The following is a 16794-nucleotide window of genomic DNA, read 5'->3' as shown; positions in this document are numbered from 1 at the left end:
ACCCGTAGGCGAGTTCCGTATCACGCTGCGCTGCGGTATTGTATGGTCAGTTTTCTGTCATCGCTGGTCCTGAGGTGACGGCACGCAGTCGTGTAAGCACGCCCTTCGCCTTCTTGTCACCGCCTGCCAAATCTGTCGTAGCAAACGTCTGGGCCCTTATCGCGTTGTCTGGTTGATGAATCATTGATTGCATCATTCGCCAGCAACAATCTCGGTCCACAGCTCTCGATGACGGAAGAATGGGGTCAAAGATCGCGCCCGGGCAATTGCGTGCACACTCGTTACGCAACCAACAAGACGTGGAAATCAGCAGGGCTTACAATGGCTGTCCGTTGGGCTCTCGATGATTCGAGATCGGCTAGAGAAGTTGACGATTCGAATTCAAAGGACAGGACCAGACCGGGGCCAGCAGACCCACGCCCCTTGTCCACGGGATCCGCTTACATAAGGTACTAGGACTGTACAGTTCCTCAGCGTGGCTCCCGCTCTGGCCTGGACGTTATCTTTGATGCCGCCCGGAATTCCAATGATGTTGAGCAATTTCCTTCCGACATCGCTGATGCTGCGCATCACCGGTCCAGCACTGTGTCTCTCGTTTTCGACTTTGCATTACAACGTGTCGTGACACATACGTGCACCAGGACTCGAGGCTCCCTCAGGCACCCGTCCATCCAGTCACAGTGCAAGAAGATCCTCGCACAGAGCCTGGGCGCAAGCCACCGTCCTTGCATCTATCGGAGCCCCCTGCTTCCCCGGAGCCGCTTTGCTTGCTGGTCTGTCTGCCTTCCCGCGGAGCGTCACCGCCAGCCGGCTGTCGAACCTCTCTGTCCTTCTTCTTCGTTCTGGACCCTATTCTTCGATTTCGGTGCGCATATTGTCTGCCTTGAGGTGCTGCTCCGCACCTACCTTCGACCCCTCCTCTGCATCTTTTTACATTCATTCTTATCAAGAAGGCGACTCCGCACTGCCCTGAACGATGGATGCGAAGGTCCGGTAACCCCAGACACGGACAACCCATTCTCCTACCTGAGTGACGCATCCCAACTGCCCCTTCGCCTCTCGCCGCCAAACCTTGCGGGTTCGTCGCCGCCACCTGAATATCGAGGTATCCAGGCTGCGCATACGACTCCTAGGGCTGTCGGTAACCGCATGCCGCGCGCCGAGCGCCGATGTGAAGCCGCGCCGGAACGGCCGACCTCATCTTATTGTTAGCCGCAAAAATGCATCAACAATCCCGACATCCGCGGCGGGTCTATTCGCCCGCATCTTCTCCTCAGACGAATCCAAACCGCACAAACAACCCGAGGGATCGAGTCCGCGCCGGGTCCGACACCACGAGCCAAGATGGGGGCTCGGATCGCTCTGAGAGCACCAGCCCCGGCGCGAGTCGGGAGTCCATCAAGAAACTGGACCAGATCATTCAGGTGCGGACCACTTGTTTATAGCCTCGACAAAAACGCATCTAAGATCATGGGCTGACTGCCGCCAGAACTTTTACAACAAAGCAGCCGTGCTGATCCTTCAATCACGGCTGAACACCACCTCCATGGGGGAGAAGAGACCGGATGGAAAGAAGCCGAACCAGTGGGTAAGCATGCATCAGGGCGGGAAATCCAGGGGCGGGCGGGAAACTGACAGCCTGGCCTAGTTCTCGATCGAGACGGACGATATCGAAGACTTCCGGGACGAACTCCGCGTGTACAAGCTGTCCGGGGGCTTCGAGAACCGCCCGCCGCCCATGATCATCGAAACTTACATTGACGCATCCAGGTTAACCAGCAGCCAGAGCCTGGTGATTGTGGATGATCACGGCAAGAGGTGGGATGTGATGGAAGCACTGAATTCGTCCGAGACATTGGACGACAGCCCCCGGAAACGCCGTGCCCAAACGCGCAACACCGAGGTCATTCTAGAGCGGTGGCGGGTCGAGCTCAAGTGCCTTCCCGATGTTGGGCGGGAAGACTTCGGTCCTGTGCTGCCCACCGTCTACAAGCGCGCCATTGTGTTCTTCAGGTCACTGTTTGTGACGACGCGAATCATGCCGTGTTGGAAGTATTCGCAGCAAGCATTGGCAAAAGGGATCCATCCTGCGCTGGAGGTCAAGTGCCGAATCCTAACCGCCGAGCCCGAATACACCACCTACGACCCCTTGCGGCAACCACTGCACGACGGGAACGATCCCGTCACGGAATACGTTTTCACGGATCTGGAGCTGCCCGTGGGTCGCTTCTATGCCTCTGTAGCCTACCGCAACGACTGTAATTTCCGGGTGGACGACGCGGAGTCGCTCCTGAGCTCCCGGTTCATGGGGATCGATGAGAACTATTTCAGGCCATCAATCCCCCAGCGACGCGACCATGGCAGGCCCGACCTATACGCCGAACCGGGCTCTCTGCCGTCGCAGCGGCAAGGCCGTGGGCCTCAGGAGCCGCAACAGACGTACGGCAGTCTGTCGACCTTCCACGGAGAAGGGGCCTTGGGCACCAGCCCCATCACCGCTCTTAGGTCAGTGCGGCCAATCGGCTCGGACACGAGCTCCCCGTCCGCTTCCGCAGCCGGGAGCGTCGAACAGCCGGAACCGCCTCACTCATTGCCCATCCGTGGCGCTGCAGCCCGCCCTCCGCTGAGAGCATTCGAAGCCGGCAACAGGCGACCGTCCGTCTCATTTCAGCCGTTCAAAGCCGGCTCACTGTCCGGCTCTCCTAGGATTCCGGACACGGAGCCGCCGTCGTCTCCACAGTCGCTCACGCGTCCTGGCCTGGCGGGGCCGTCACGGGCCGGAAACCGGTCTTCCCTTACGATGGGGATGGCAGCCTCGCTACGCAGCCCTTCTGCGCCTCAGGAGGTTCCCTCCGTCACGGGATCCCCCAGGCCAATTGGGCGGTACAGCAGCAGCTTCAGCCATCGTCGCGGACGGCCGTCATTCGGCGGACAGAGCAAAGGTGACGATGACCAAGCGAGCAGCGGGAAGCAGAGCCTCTCGTCTTCGGCTCAGCCGGGCTCGGGCCTGCTCACTGAGGGCGGCGCGATTGCCAGCTCTGGGTCCTTCGCCACCGACGATGACAACATCTCGGAATTTCTGAAGGAGCTTGACAACCGAAAGACGCTCAAGAGTTTTGAGCCCAACAAGAAGGGCGAGTCGCTCGCGTCCAAGCGAACAGCAGCCCAGTTATCCAAATTCCAACTCATGCGCGAGTCCAACAATGTGCTCACCGACTCCATGACCTCATCCATTCACTTGCAACGCTCATCGAGCTCCTCCAGCCGACAGTTGGCCAATGTTCCTAGCATGGTGAATCCAACCTCCGTGTCCTTTGCCTCATCCTCCCCGGGCAAGCCCCTCTCTCCTCATACGCCCCACACGCCTGCCATCCCGTCCCGCCTTAGTGAGAATTCCATTATTGATTATCAGGCGCAAGAGGGGGCCGCCACGGGCGGTCCTCGCCAAACCATCGGCGAGGAAGAAGAAGCACCCCTCGAAGGAGAGGAGGACGACGACCAAACGCCCATGACAACCCAACAGGCCGGCGGAACAACAACCGCCGCAACCACAGCAGCAGCAGTGAGCACTGCCACCACCACGAGCACCACCATGTCGACGGGCACAACAGCGGCGATCGACATCCCGCTCTCCCCGCGCCTCCTCCAACATCACAGCACCGCCAACCGCCACGCGAATTCCGTCGCTCATCCGCAGCATCACCGCTCCATCGCGGGCGAGGTGGCGGGAAGCTCCCCCTACCACCAGCGGAGCGCCAGCGTCGAGGATTCGTCGGGCAGCGGGAAAAGCAGGGAGGTGCCGGCGGTGAGTGCCCTGCTAGCCCACCGACACGGCCACCGTCAGCAGGGTGGAATGGACGGTGGTGAGGATCCGGCTTCCACGCCGTCGGTCGAGGGAGCCGACGCCAATGCCGCGGTAGAACCGGGTGATAGCGGTAGTAGTAGGCCTGGCAGCGGCGGCCCGCGGAGAACGGGATCGTTTACCAGCAGCTTCACCAGGGCCACGAACACCCGATACCCCCACGCGCACGCCCACCACCACCTTGGTGCTGCTGCGGCGGCGCGTGGCGCACGCGCTGGGTCGTTCTCGTCTCTAGGTACCGGCAGGGGTTATGCAGGCAGCGTGGAAGGCGCGGATGAGGAGCCACTCTTGTTTGCTATGAGCGAGCTGGAGCGCGACTCGAGGAGGAGTTTGGAAGAAGGCCAGGGCAGCGCTGGCTCGGGGGACAAGTATGAGCCGCCGAGGGGCATTTTGAGGAAAGGCTGGTGATTTCCTGATTTAGGATAGATGCTCTTATTAGGCACCTATGCTGCCTGCTTCTTGGCCGGCCCTGTCCCATGTGGAATGGGGCTTTGGCCCTCTTATTTGCCTTTTGGTTTTCAGAGACTGGCTTTGAGCCCAGATCAGATTGTGAGGCGCGGTTCGTGGCACACCTAGGTCCAGGTTGGCTTTGTGGTGGCTTAGAGAGACCGCGCGACAAAGCATCGTGTTTTGAACAGGTTGGATTTCGTGAGGAGACCTTGGGGCGTGGGCTTGGCTCTGGGACAGAATCGGGTTGGCTGGTCGATTGGGTTTGGTGCATAGGCGTCGTTTACCTACCTTACCTAACCTTACTCAATCAACCCTATTATTCTTGCGTGTTGTGCTGTTTGCTGTACGTATTCTTTTTGGTATCCGCTGGTTACCTGGGCGATGTCTACCATACCCCCTTTGACTCCTTGACAGAGTGTAATAGTTATGCCGTGTACAATACAGTACCGTATCTGGCCGAGGCTTGTGTTAAACCTAAGCCCCTGCAACTCAAACTCATACAATTCAGCCCGCATGCCTCCTGACTGCTCCGCACTCTACCGCAATAGTTGCGAAGAGGAAAAATAGGATGTACTTACCGGGCGATGTAGAGGGAGCAAAGGTCTTAACAACATCTAGCGAGAATAGGGGTGACAGGTTACGTTAGGACAGGTAAGGTTAGTGTAGTTGATGGTGAGCAAGGGTGCAGTTGGGCATTTTCTGTAGCGCTCATCGTCGCATTAGGTACAGTACGGAGTATTAGCGTGCATTGATGCCTCCCATACTTGAGACTGGGCAGCCCCAAGATGCAAACTGTGTAAGGTCTTCAAGGTGAGAACGACTAGCCTTTTGCTAAAAGGAAAGCTCAAGCAGAAGAGCAAAGGGAGAAAGAAGCTGAACCGAATTATCTGAGTACTGTGGTAGCTAGACGATTGTTTGCTTATGTCACGGTACTTCTCTCTGATTAATACTGTGGGAAATTGGACCCAACTCACTGCAACTGCAAAGTACGTATACATCCCCAGTCCATATCCATACTGTGTAGAGTTCTATCTCAGTTGAAGCATCAGGCTCGACAACTCTGCTGAGTCTGCTCTATATCAACCTTCACACACGTCTGCACACTTGTTCTCCACTTGTTTGCTCAGCCCAAGCCAAGAGATGTACTGATATATAAGGCGTCACCACTCCAACATCGCACAGTATTTCTCAGATGTTCACCGACAATAGAAGAAGAGTCTGAGGGCTTGCAGTGAACCATTTTATGATCCTCTCTGCTGTTACCACACCCATGCGTCTCGAGCCAGGCACGCAGAAGGCGAGAAGACAGACATGGTTGTTGTCCGTGAGATTGTCGAGCCGCAATGCGAGGCAATAAACCGCTCAGACGGGCAGCGATGCGCGGCCGAGGCCGATGCGCGGCCGAGGCCACTGCGCACGACGGGCTGTTCTGCAAGTTCCACGCCAAGCAATGCTTTGGTCTGTACATGGGCTACAAGCGGCGGAACGCCGAGTTGGATGCACTGGCTGCTACGGCACCGGCATTCCTGCGCAAGTCCAAGGCGTCACTAGCCAGCCAGACTTTTGAGCAGCTCACATCCGAGACCGAGGTCAGCGAGGTGCACGAGTACCTCTTCAAGCAATATGTGCTCCTCGGCAAGGTCATCGCGGCGCGCAAGATCCACCACAAGCACTTCTACTCGCTTGAGATGGACTACGGCCACAAGGCGTACCTGGACAAGCTCGTCAACACGCGCCAATGACGATGGGGATGCTGCTTGGGACCCCATCGAGGATGTTTATGAGGACGACCGGGCCAGGTATCTCGATCTCATCCGGTACTTTCTCTGGATGGCCGCCCCGGCAAGCGAGAGCGACGTCGCAGAGCCGGGCAGCTCTCCTGCCCCTGCTGGCGCAAGCAGCGAGCCGCAGGATAAGGCGGGCGGAAGCGGCGAGCAAGATGCTGCGGAGGGTGGCGGCGACGAAACGCCATCGGGCCAAACAAAGAAGCAAAGGAAAAGAGGATGCAAGAAGAAGAAAAACAGGGCCGAGGAGGGGACCACGGCGGTGACTGCCGTGCAAACCAAACAAAATGCAGACAAGACGAAGCAGGAGCCAGAGCCCAGCAAAAGCATGACTGAGCAAAGAAGACGTCCGGACGCGGCTCAAGGAGGGTGTGGAGGAGGACTACAGCCACATCGACAGACCGATGCTCATGCTTGTCGGCACCGTCCAGAACCCCGAGGAGACAGCGACAAGGACGGCGCCGGTCAAGGAGGACGATGCGGCCCAGCTCATCGCGGAAATCACCGAGATCAAGATGCTCCTCCTCTGCCGGCAGATCATGTCGCACTCGGCCCTCCTGCCTGCGGCACTGCGGGCGAACAGCGTCGACGAATTCCTGTCGGATCCGTCCATCGCTGACTCGGATCTCCGCGACCTGTGCCTCAAGGTCGAACAGCCGAGTCTGCAGGCGCTCCGCGATGCCTGCGCCGACTTTGTGCGCGGCGATGAGGCGGAAAGCGAGGATGGGGGAGAGGATGGGCAGGATGAAACGGCCGAGAAGTGGTCCGTCGAGGAGTACATCCGCCACCACTACCGATACGGCGATCTCGAGTTCGGGCCCCTCGCCGACGCCCTGAGCCCCTTCTCGCGCCAGGCTGCTCTGCCTGGCGCGGAACGGCTCCTGGGCGAGGCCGGGACGGACAGTGCGCCCAAAGACAGGAAAATGAAGGTGACCATCTGCGGGCGAAGCATCTAGAACTACGCTAGCTAGCGGAGCATGGCACGGGCCGGCTGGCTGCACTTCTCCATCATGGCCAAGGACTGGCACCTTCGAGGATGCAGTTGAATTGTGCCGCAACTGGGACGAGTTCTTCGAGCTGAACGTCCTGGCGCTGTGGCAGTATTTCCCTGCCTCCAAGTGGACGGGGTGGAGCGGTAACCACCTGACGGCCGAACTGACGCAGCTGGTGCGTCCCACGCTCTTTCCCCTTCCCAGGTTTTCCCGCAACTTTTGCTGACTCTCTGGCGCAGGGCTTTGTGCCGTTCTACATGGACTTCTCTGCCCAGAAGAACACGACATACAACCACCTCGCAAGCCTCTCGCGCAAAGTCCTCCGAAAGCAAGCGCTCCTCACGGAAACCCGCAATGTGGTCGCGGCCTATATGAAGCGCAACGACCCGGTCACGCGACGGTTTATTCAGTATGCCCTAATGCGCACCAACGAATTTCTTATCCTGGTCAGGGACGGCAAAAACGGCCGCATTGTGGTCGCCCCCGGGGAGAGACACCGGTGGATCCGTCGTTCACGAAGCGGGACCGCCGATATTGGCTACGACGGCGATGAAGGCTGGGACATCGAGATCGAAACCGGCCCTCTCCTGTTTACCATCGCCCAGTTGCGGCGCAGCTGCAGTTCAACTTCATGAACTACTTTGAGGTCTACATCTGGGACTTCAAGCCCGGCGAGAAACCGCTCGACTTGTATCATCACATCCACGACGTGAGTGGCTCATACCCTGCTTTGCTGCATGTATCCCGAATGGGCACCTTTGCTGACAAGCTCGTCCCCCAGTCGCTGCTCAGGGCCCTCCGAGTACAAGGCGTTCGAGACAAGATGAAGCACGTCAGGTACATCATGGGGAGTCTCACGCGGGAGCAAGACACCAAGCGGGTTCGCCAGATCAAGCCCGGCGAGCATGCGCAGAGCTTGTACGACGAGCTGACAGGGCCCAATGCCGAGTTCTATCTCAGAACTAACCAAGGCGTCGTGGTCCGGACGAAAGAAGACCTGCCGGCTGAGGTCAGTCCTTACACGTTCTACAACGAGACGGACGAGGCCGAAGACGCCATCTTGGTCGAGGAAGAGTCCCTCAAGGACGTGCCCGAGGACATGCCTTTTGTCGAGATCACGAACCCGATCCGGGAGCATCGAAAAGCTGGCCCGAACGCTCCCTCCCGAGCTGGAGCGAGCACTCAACCTCGAGCGGGAGCGGGAGAACAAGGACAGGGAGAAGGCGGGCCTGAACTATGAGCCGGGTGCCGAACAGTTCCCCTTCGCAGTTCCCCCAATCTGGGAGCAAGCTCACTTTGTCATCCGGGGCCTTGGCCATCTGGCCGACCATTGCAAAGCGTAAGAAGCACATCCCCCACCCCCCCTTTCTTCCTCTCCCCGAGAGCAGCAGCCACTAAACTCAGCCATCAATCATATGCAGTCTATCGAGCAGGAGTGATAACCCCCGCAGCCCGCGAGGCCGGTCTCGTTCCCGGTTTCGCAACAGCCAACAGCGAACCGCACCGCCCGGGCCAACTGGACCTCTTCATCAAGTACAACAACCTGCACAAATACGCCGACGGCCTGCCGCCCTCGTACATACCCTACAAGGACTTCCCGCAACTCCTGCCCGCAGCACGCAAGTTCTCCGCGGACAAACCATCCGCGCGCTTCGCGCTCCTGCGCCTCTGATCCGCGCCGCACTTTTATCCCCTGATGATGAAGCTCAACAGCAGGAGGGGCACCGCCTTCCTCGACCCGGCGGGGCGGTCATGGGACTGGAAGTTCATCCCCAAGGACGCGCCCGTCAGCGAGCGGAGCATCCACAACATGATCCTGCTGCGGCTTGGCTATCTCAGGGAGTAGCTTATGGGCCGATCCCAAGTTTGGCGGGCAGGACAAGTTCAGTCATGGCTGGTGCGAGCTGGATGAGAGAGTGGTTCATCGGGCCGACCTGGTGCTGGTTATGGGCGAGGACGAGAGGGATTTGCTGAAGTGGTGCACGGCGGTTACCTTCGCGTTGCAGACCAAGCCTTGGTTGAGGGAGGTGGATTTGTGGAAGAGCTTTGTTAATGTGGATCTGGAGTTTCCTGAGGGGCTGGAGCCCTTCTGGTTGGAATGACGGGGCGCATAGGTTATTTCCTGTTGACTGACGTCTCTGTTTGCCTACCTACTAGTCGAGAGATTGGATTACTACAAGCATGGTGTTCGTAGTCACTAGGGTCGCGGTAGCCTAGTGTTGGATGGGGTGTTACATGTATATGTCCACAAAGATACGGCCAAAAACCACAGTCAGCCACTTTGTTCGTGTCTCCCTTTAGTAGTTCCAGACATAGCAGCATCATCAACAATCAACAGGACTATCCAAACAAGCATTCGGGGCGCAATATACCTGTAATAGGAGGGCCAGCATTATTCCTCTCATCCCCTACAGCTTATCCTACGTTTAGCACTCCGCTGCATCAGCTGGATATTCATTTTCCGTTCGTGTCTGTGTCCTCTCGTTTTGTTCTTCTCCTTTTCATTCTTTTCTTTTCTTTTCTTTTCTTTTCTTTCTCTCCACGCTAAGGAATTCAACTTAGACAGCGATGGCTTGATTTATTGACTCTAGCAAACACAGACAAACCACTAGTAAACAAGCTGTACTTTCATTAATGCCAGGTCCAGAAGACAGACTCACAAAAGATCTGACAGGTACAGTACTGTACATAGGTACGTGTGCTTTGGGCTAGGTAAATCAAACATAGAGAGAGGGAGGACGTCCAGGGACGCAGCACCGCTGCCAACCCCAAACCTATCTGTGTAGCCGTGTTACTTGGAGGAAGTCGCCTGCCGCTTTAAACAGTGATCGGGACTATTAGTGACAGTGGACTACGGCAAGAACAGGGCTGCGGAGCTCTAAAGTTCTTCGGTTGCGGTTAGATCGTTCAAAGCATGGTAGACCTGGGAATGATTCTTCCCGAGTAAGCAAAACCACCAAATGGAGGACGCGAGGAGTGAATGACAGTGAATGGAATCCAAGGTAGGATGTTGGTGTGGCACGGAGAGATAACAACATAATGTGGTCGACTATATGCCTGTACAGTATCATGGCCTTGCTAGCCGAGTGTGACAGGCTCTTGGCCCCATCGACTATCAGTCACAGAACATCATCGGCTATTGTTCATCTTCATGACTACTTCCACCCCCTATACCTTAGGTACTAGTAGTGATTATTGAGAGCAATTGTCTCATCTTGCTCCTCGCTTCACCTCATATGAACCCAGGTCACTATGTACCGTGTCATATGTTTCGGCTGCAGCACTCATCAGGGCAGTGATGAAAACACTCATTCGGGGCCTCAAAACATATACCAAATACCGTACCTCCCTTGCCATACACTCCTGCCAGCCTTCGTCAGCAGATCAGATCAATACGCCGCGGTACGATAAAACCCCTCCGCCCCAGACGCCGGCCCCGGTGACGAAGCAGCAGCAGGCGCACTCGGTCCGCTTCCGTCCTCCGCCCCAGAACCCGGCGGAACATAAGCCTTGTACTGCGGCTGTTGGTGTCCCGGGCCGCTGGCCCTGCTAGGTAGGCTCTGGCGCGCATCATAGGCCGGCCCAGCCGGCTGCAGTGGGGGTGGGGAAAGCGGGTTCGCCGGTGGCCGGGAAGAGCCTGCGTGCTGGGGTCCATCCGATGCGCTACCGTCATACCCGCCGTATGTACCGGGATGGGATGGACCGTGGTTGGGGTAGGCCGCATACTGCCCCTGGGTGGGTCCGTGACTGTAGGTCGGTGCCCGGTAATCAGGACTCGGCGCCGATGGGCCTGGAACGGCCGGGGGAGGCGCGGCGGGCGCGCTCGGAGGGTTTGCGTTGGTGGCGTCGTATGGATGTTCGTCTGGAGTGGTGTACGCAGAAGATGAATACGGCGCCGCCGGATTCGCGTTTTGTGGGGCGATGGGAGAGTCGTAAACCGAGGTCGAGAGCTCCTGGGGACCGCTGCCGTAGGTGCTTTGCGGACGCGCGGAGGACTGTGGTGCCTGGTACGCCGCATACGGGTTCCCTGGTGGTGGTGATGCCGAGGTATTCAACGGCGTCGGCTGCTTGCCGCCGGATGGCACCCGCTGCTCCGGCGGACGTTGCGCGTACTGCGGTTGCGATGGTTGCTGCTGCTGCTGCGGCGGCGGCGGCGGCGATGTTTGTGTTGGTGGCTGGTTCTGCTGAGATGGAACCTCGGCTCCTGCTACGTAGAATGGAGCAGGGGCGACTCCTGCGCCGGGACGCTGGAAGTTATTAAGGGGAGGGGAGGACGATGGGTAATGGGATGGTTCTATCAATATCACAATCAGCTACGCTCAAACTTCTCCTTACAGTTTGTGCCGCTGGCGTACCTTGTGCAGGCGCAGGTGTGTAGAACCGCTGCGGATCTTGCGCCTGGGGAGGTGCGCCATAACCCTGGCCCACGGGCGGGTAGCCCTGAGGGATTGGCGGGCGCATGGCATATTGGTGGTAGGTAGGTCCTGGCGGGTGCGACATGGACGACTCAAGCAGAGCTTCGTAGTCTCTCCTGGCTTTGATGAACTTCTCGTTGAGTTGCGTGAAATCATCTGAATACAAGGTCAATCTGGAGCTCAAGCAATCAGTTACCGGGGGCAATTACCCTTCTTCTGAGAGTACTTCTCAATCAGTTTGATGAGCTTTGGCCGGATTGCTAGGGTCTGATGGTAGAGTTTCTGTCCCGGTGTCAGCGTTGGAAACATGAACAGGTTCGAATTGCCTAAGCAGGCCTACCGAGATCTCCTCGTTGTCTTCCTCCCTCGGCCCGGTGTTGCTCGCACTGAGTAGCGTCAACAGCTTCTCAACGTTCTTGATCTCAGCAAACACCTCGGCTTCCATCTGCGCCTCACGCTGCAGCTCCTCAGGGGTCGGGTCGGTGAGCTTCTCTACGTAGTTCAGCGGGAAGATGCCTGTCTTTCCCTTGAGGGACCCGCGCCACCAATCCTTGTAGACGCTCTCGAGGACTGCAATGACATCGCCCTTCTTGAATTCCAACTCGCCGGGCTCCGACGGGACGAAGTCGTACAGCGCTCGGACGCGGGACACGGTCGCGGCTGTGGTCCCGGACGGCACGGGTTGGCCCGGCGTTGCCTGCTGCTCCTGCTGCTGTGCTGCGGCCCCCGCACCGGCGGTTGCCCCCGTTCCTGAGGGTCCCGCTGCTGCTTGAACCGGTTTCTTCTTCCGCTCCTCCTCCTGCAAGCTCAGCTTGAGTGCCATTTGAAGCTCTTCCTCCTCCTTCTGGCGGTCCAACTCCGTGAGGCTGTTCTTTTGCGGCGCGCTGGGCGGCTGCAGCGTTGGATTACTCTGCTTCAGGCGATAGTAGGCGTCGTACATGATGCCGAGATCTGGATCCGACTTGAACATATCGGACCACTCCTTCATGCGCTCAAGAATCTTGGCCTTGACCTGGGTGTGCGTGTTGCGATCGTTGGCGAGTTTGAGGAGGGCATCGGTGAACGCGCGGCTCGACAGCTCGCGGTGCATATTCTTGCCGCAGTTTTGCGAGAGCGCGTTGGCGACCTGGGCAGGATTGTCAATACGGAATTCGGATGGAGACTTCCTGGATAGACCTGAGCCTACCTCGAGCGTGTACAGCTGAACGTTGGCGTTGCGATGCGCCAGTCGCTTGATCAGGCTTTGCGCCGACTCCTTTGGCCCGTTCGGGTCGCCGGATACCCGGTCGCAAACCTCCATGATGGCGGCCCAGTCCTCTGACGTGAGGTTCTCGTCGGTAGCCTTGTCTGAAGCAGCGACGCCCAATGTCAGCTGCTTGCTCCAGTTAGCGCGAAGTTTGGTGGAATAACATACTGATGGCCGCATCGTACGGCCCCGCCGCGGCCGCTCGGAACATGACGACGGTTGTTTGCTTGCTGGTTGTCGAACGATAGATCTAGTGGATTTCTGGCTTGGTGTTTCGAAACTGCCGTCTCTGGTGTCCGATCTCTCGCTGTCCTGACCGGTCTGGTCTTGTTTGCTTGCCCCGCTCGGAACGGTGGTCTCGGAGGGTTGGGATTCGGCGTCAGTGATGCGATGCCCCCTTTGTTGAGGGACCAAAGCAAAGTTTATCGTGAAAAACAGAGGTTGCGTAAGCTTCAATCAATTGTCTTGTCGTATTACGAAACATCTATCACAGGATGTGGATAGTTAATGGATGGATAGGGTCACTGAAGGAAGATGGAAGGTGGGACGTCAGTCGGCTGTGCCCCGTGGTTGGTGACTGCGTGCCTATGACGAACGCAGCTTCGATTGCCAATTCGCCCCGCTTCTTTGCTGCGGAATCGACCAGTTACTAACGTTGGCTTCAAAACCCTGTCAGCTGCCCTGCCCTGCACAACATCATCCCCCTGCAGCCGCCACATCCTCTTGGTGGTCGCATCCTCTTTTGGTTCTCGGCTCAAGGGACCTTCACCCGCATTGCGTACGAGCTTGCGCAGCCATGCCACACCTGCCTCACGCCTGCTGGATGTTTCATACGCCCGGGGGATAAGAACGCTGAGGTATTTGTAGCTATTTCGCATATAATCTTGAAATAGTGCATATCCGTTCTGTATCCCCAGAGTTCTTGGAGGCATTCGCGCATCGGGCTTGTTCAGGGCGAGCAAGGCCAAGTCCTTTGGAAGGTCAATGCAGCGTTACCCTCACCGCTAAATCTTTGACCCTGCGTCACGGCAGGGCACCTCGAGAGTAAGGCACTGCTTTGTCTCAGTCAAACGTGATCTTCTTCCCCTGGAATGGCGCAGTGAGCCTTTCCTTCTCCTTGGCAAGCCTCTTGGCCTCCCAACTGGGGTGCAAGGGCCCACTGTCATCTCTTATCCTCGGAGGCGGCTCTCTCTTTGGAGGAGCGGTTTGCTGTCTATCATCTGCCTTCGAGCCCTTCTTGTCCAGCAACGGGTTGCGGATGCCCCGTTTCCAGGGCTTCGAGTCACCGTCGACCGCACCCCTCTTGAGGTCCCAGCCCGCGTCACGACCATTGGCTGGTTTCTGCAGATGTTTTGCCTTTTCGCCGTACCTTTTCTCCCAGATTGCCTGTCTCGCGCGTTGCCCTCGGCGGTTTTTCCTCGGCGGGGCCAGGTCCACGTCGGACGCCGATTCGGAGCCAGAGATATACCCGCCCATGAGCGTGGGAAGGAAGGTTGAATCTGTAGGTTTGGAAGCTTTTGCTGCCTTTTTGGAGGTGGAGACCTTTTTAGCCGGTGGTGACCGAGCTATGGACGAAGCGGAACTCTCGCTATCGGAGGCACCCTCGTCTTCACTTTTTGAGCTCCCTTGGCTTTCTTGATTCACATCGCTGAAGCCTTGAAAGTCGTCTTCGCTGCCACTGCCGTCTCCCCCCTCATTGGAAGTGACCTGCATGGGGTCAAGGTCTTCGTTATCGTCCTCTTCGTCGTCCCCATCGTCTTCATCAGTAGTAATCTCCATTGGATCCAGGTCCCTGCTTGACGTTGAGTGTTTCCTGCGGCCCTTTACCAGCATCTCCTCCTCGTCGTCCTCCTCTTCCTCAGATTCTAGTCCCAGCAGCTCGTCCAGCTGTGAAACGGCCTTCTCCTCTTCTTCCTCATCAACCTCCTCCCCCTCCTCCACTTGGCTAGCCTTGTCCTTCCCGCACTTCTCTTTCCTCTTAGTTCCATGGCCCTCACGCTCGTCTTCTGAGCTATTTTCGGTGTTACTGTTCTTCTTAGCCCCCTTCTCTTCCGAGCCTGCTTCCTTTCCGCCACTCTTCGCGCTCTTGTCCAGCTCGTTCGGACCTTCCCGCTCCTTCTCTGAGGCCTTCCCCCTTTTGCCCGGCACCGCCACGCCAAGAGCCTTACATATCTCCCCGAGCGCCTTCTGCACGACGTCCTTCACTTGAGCGCGGTTATACAGTGCACTAGTGACGTTGTGCAATAGCGCCTTCTCCTCCTCAGTCAGCTCTGGCTTAGGCACCCCGGCTTTGATATCGTTTGGCAACTTCTCCGATTCCGCAACCGATTTAATTTTGAGGAGCGATGAGCAGAGATGTGCGTGAGCTGTCTGGTGCAGGTCGAGGGACTTGAGAACGACAATCTCCTTCTCTACCCTCTCTTTCCTTTCAGGCGTGGACTTGGGGTCTTTCAGGCGCTTGGCTTGGCGCTGGCGCTCGAAGGCTTTGGCAATCTTGAGAGAATGAAATAGGTCGTTGCGGAAGCGGAAGAAGAGGGCGTCGACGGAGGCGTCCTCATCGCGTTTGCGTTTCGGCATGTTGAGCGAATTGAAAAAGTCAGTTGGAAGCAAGGTCTTTCGGCTCGTGTCACAAGCTCCGGTCCACAAAACGGGGACCTGGTGATCAGGAATCGGCCGAAGAGTTTGAGTTGTCCTGTCTGTAGAGGTTGGCTGTTCGTCTGTTATGAGACTGGAAAAAAGAGTGCCACTGCTGGAAATTTTAGTGGGTCGTTGGTGAGAGCTCGAGCCGAGACCCACCTTTCCCCGTTTCGGCGCAAGGCTGAGTTCCAGTTCACGCCTGTGCACGCTTGACCCGAAATCAGACGCGTACGGTAAAGTGGACAGGGATCAGCGCGACAGTGTCTTTGTCCAACCTCCATGCATTTTGGACTTCGGGAGGTGGAGGGGTGCCGCAAGCAACCCACTCGACGATTGCAAGCAGACAATGCGCGAAGGCGATATACAGTGTCATACCTGTCGAATTTGCCTTATTTCACATTCCCAATAGCACCTCGGGCAGCAATACGACTTCAGTGACCAATCCTGTTTTAGATCTGTTGTTTATTTTGGGTTTGGTGCCGGCCCGATCGCATTCCCAGTCGCACTGTCCAACCCGGTCAGACGTCTTCGAGCCCTTGCGCCTCGTTGCGCCAATCCCGACAACTCATTGATACACAATGGCAATGGCATCCTCAGGCCGCGCAATACAGTACACTATCCCGGCAAGGGAAGACTTCAACAAGCTACCTGACGAGCAGAAAACACGCATCAACGAGGCAGTGAGTCTGGTCTGACCGCCCTGTTGTGCAGCGACGCGGCTAACATGGTCCCCTTAGTTCGACCTTTTCGACTCCAACAAAGACGGCCTCCTCTCATACGAAGAATTCCGCTTCGTCCTCCGCGCGCTAGGCTTCGAACTACCCAAGCCGCAAACCTACGACCTGCTGATACGCCACGGGCAAAAGCCCGCCAACTGGCCACACGACCAGGACTGCGCGCCCGTGTACCGTCAGTTCAACCTACCGACAACTCAGGCCATCGCCGGGACGTTAATACGTGGACGTGACCCACGAGAAGAGCTGCGGCGCGCCTTCCGCCTATTCGATACTGAGGGGAAGGGCATGATCACGCAGGAGGATCTGAGGAAGGTCAGCAAACAAGTCGGGAACAACATACCCGATGCAGACATCGTGGCCATGATCGAGGAGTTTGATGCGTCGGGGAAAGGTGGAGTGGACGAAGACGAGTTTCTGAGGTTGATGTTGTCCAAAAAGTGAAGGCTTTTGCATCTCCGTGGCGGTGGCGGCGCGATACCCAGGCGGTTTATGTTTGTGTTGCCTGTTTGGATGAGCACGGGTTGTCAGACTCCCTTAAAGGACGGCTCGAATTCTGGGTTACGATATACTACAGCACATTGCAGCATGGGCATTTTGCATTCCGCAATATACTCACCTAATACCTCGGCTAAACCTCCAAGGCATCTTACATCGATCTCATCACGTCCCTT

General features: G+C 57.3%; 6 protein-coding genes across 6 annotated transcripts; 4 read left to right on the top strand and 2 right to left on the bottom strand.

Annotated features, from left to right (window-relative positions):
• Positions 1-1220: 1220 nt before the first annotated feature.
• Positions 1221-4270, top strand: B0T15DRAFT_560149 (putative autophagy protein; the record flags this gene model as incomplete). Its single annotated transcript, XM_062870524.1, has 3 exons — positions 1221-1424; positions 1490-1588; positions 1649-4270. 3 exons carry the CDS (start codon positions 1221-1223, stop codon positions 4268-4270), a joined length of 2925 nt encoding a protein of 974 aa, XP_062719016.1.
• A 1418-nt stretch (positions 4271-5688) lies between these two features.
• On the top strand, positions 5689-8760 carry B0T15DRAFT_495800 (uncharacterized protein; the record flags this gene model as incomplete). Its single annotated transcript, XM_062867125.1, has 9 exons — positions 5689-6036; positions 6086-6358; positions 6462-7025; positions 7132-7263; positions 7328-7598; positions 7694-7797; positions 7870-8196; positions 8258-8427; positions 8583-8760. 9 exons carry the CDS (start codon positions 5689-5691, stop codon positions 8758-8760), a joined length of 2367 nt encoding a protein of 788 aa, XP_062719015.1.
• A 27-nt stretch (positions 8761-8787) lies between these two features.
• On the top strand, positions 8788-9190 carry B0T15DRAFT_495799 (uncharacterized protein; the record flags this gene model as incomplete). Its single annotated transcript, XM_062867124.1, has 2 exons — positions 8788-8874; positions 8954-9190. 2 exons carry the CDS (start codon positions 8788-8790, stop codon positions 9188-9190), a joined length of 324 nt encoding a protein of 107 aa, XP_062719014.1.
• A 918-nt stretch (positions 9191-10108) lies between these two features.
• B0T15DRAFT_504480 (class E vacuolar protein-sorting machinery protein HSE1) lies at positions 10109-13297 on the bottom strand. The gene is made up of 6 exons (XM_062867500.1): positions 12918-13297; positions 12690-12850; positions 11844-12629; positions 11713-11785; positions 11444-11659; positions 10109-11382 (listed from the first exon to the last, which is right to left on the bottom strand). The coding sequence occupies exons 1-6, from the start codon at positions 12958-12960 to the stop codon at positions 10478-10480; spliced, it is 2184 nt and encodes a 727-aa protein (XP_062719013.1). The 5' UTR covers positions 12961-13297; the 3' UTR covers positions 10109-10477.
• Positions 13298-13385: 88 nt separating this feature from the next.
• Positions 13386-15809, bottom strand: B0T15DRAFT_267846 (Bud-site selection protein). Its single transcript, XM_062863425.1, has 2 exons — positions 15546-15809; positions 13386-15495 (listed from the first exon to the last, which is right to left on the bottom strand). Exons 1-2 carry the CDS (start codon positions 15665-15667, stop codon positions 13812-13814), a joined length of 1806 nt encoding a protein of 601 aa, XP_062719012.1. The 5' UTR covers positions 15668-15809; the 3' UTR covers positions 13386-13811.
• Positions 15810-15880: 71 nt separating this feature from the next.
• Positions 15881-16750, top strand: B0T15DRAFT_267880 (uncharacterized protein). Its single transcript, XM_062863427.1, has 2 exons — positions 15881-16066; positions 16124-16750. Exons 1-2 carry the CDS (start codon positions 15965-15967, stop codon positions 16562-16564), a joined length of 543 nt encoding a protein of 180 aa, XP_062719011.1. The 5' UTR covers positions 15881-15964; the 3' UTR covers positions 16565-16750.
• The last annotated feature ends 44 nt before the right edge of the window (positions 16751-16794 follow it).

This window comes from Chaetomium strumarium, assembly GCF_033439665.1.
Source record: "Chaetomium strumarium strain CBS 333.67 chromosome Unknown B0T15scaffold_6, whole genome shotgun sequence".
Lineage (NCBI taxonomy): Eukaryota > Fungi > Ascomycota > Sordariomycetes > Sordariales > Chaetomiaceae > Chaetomium > Chaetomium strumarium.
The sequence above is the reverse complement of the archived record's forward strand: the minus strand, read 5'-3'. Positions and strand labels throughout refer to the sequence as shown.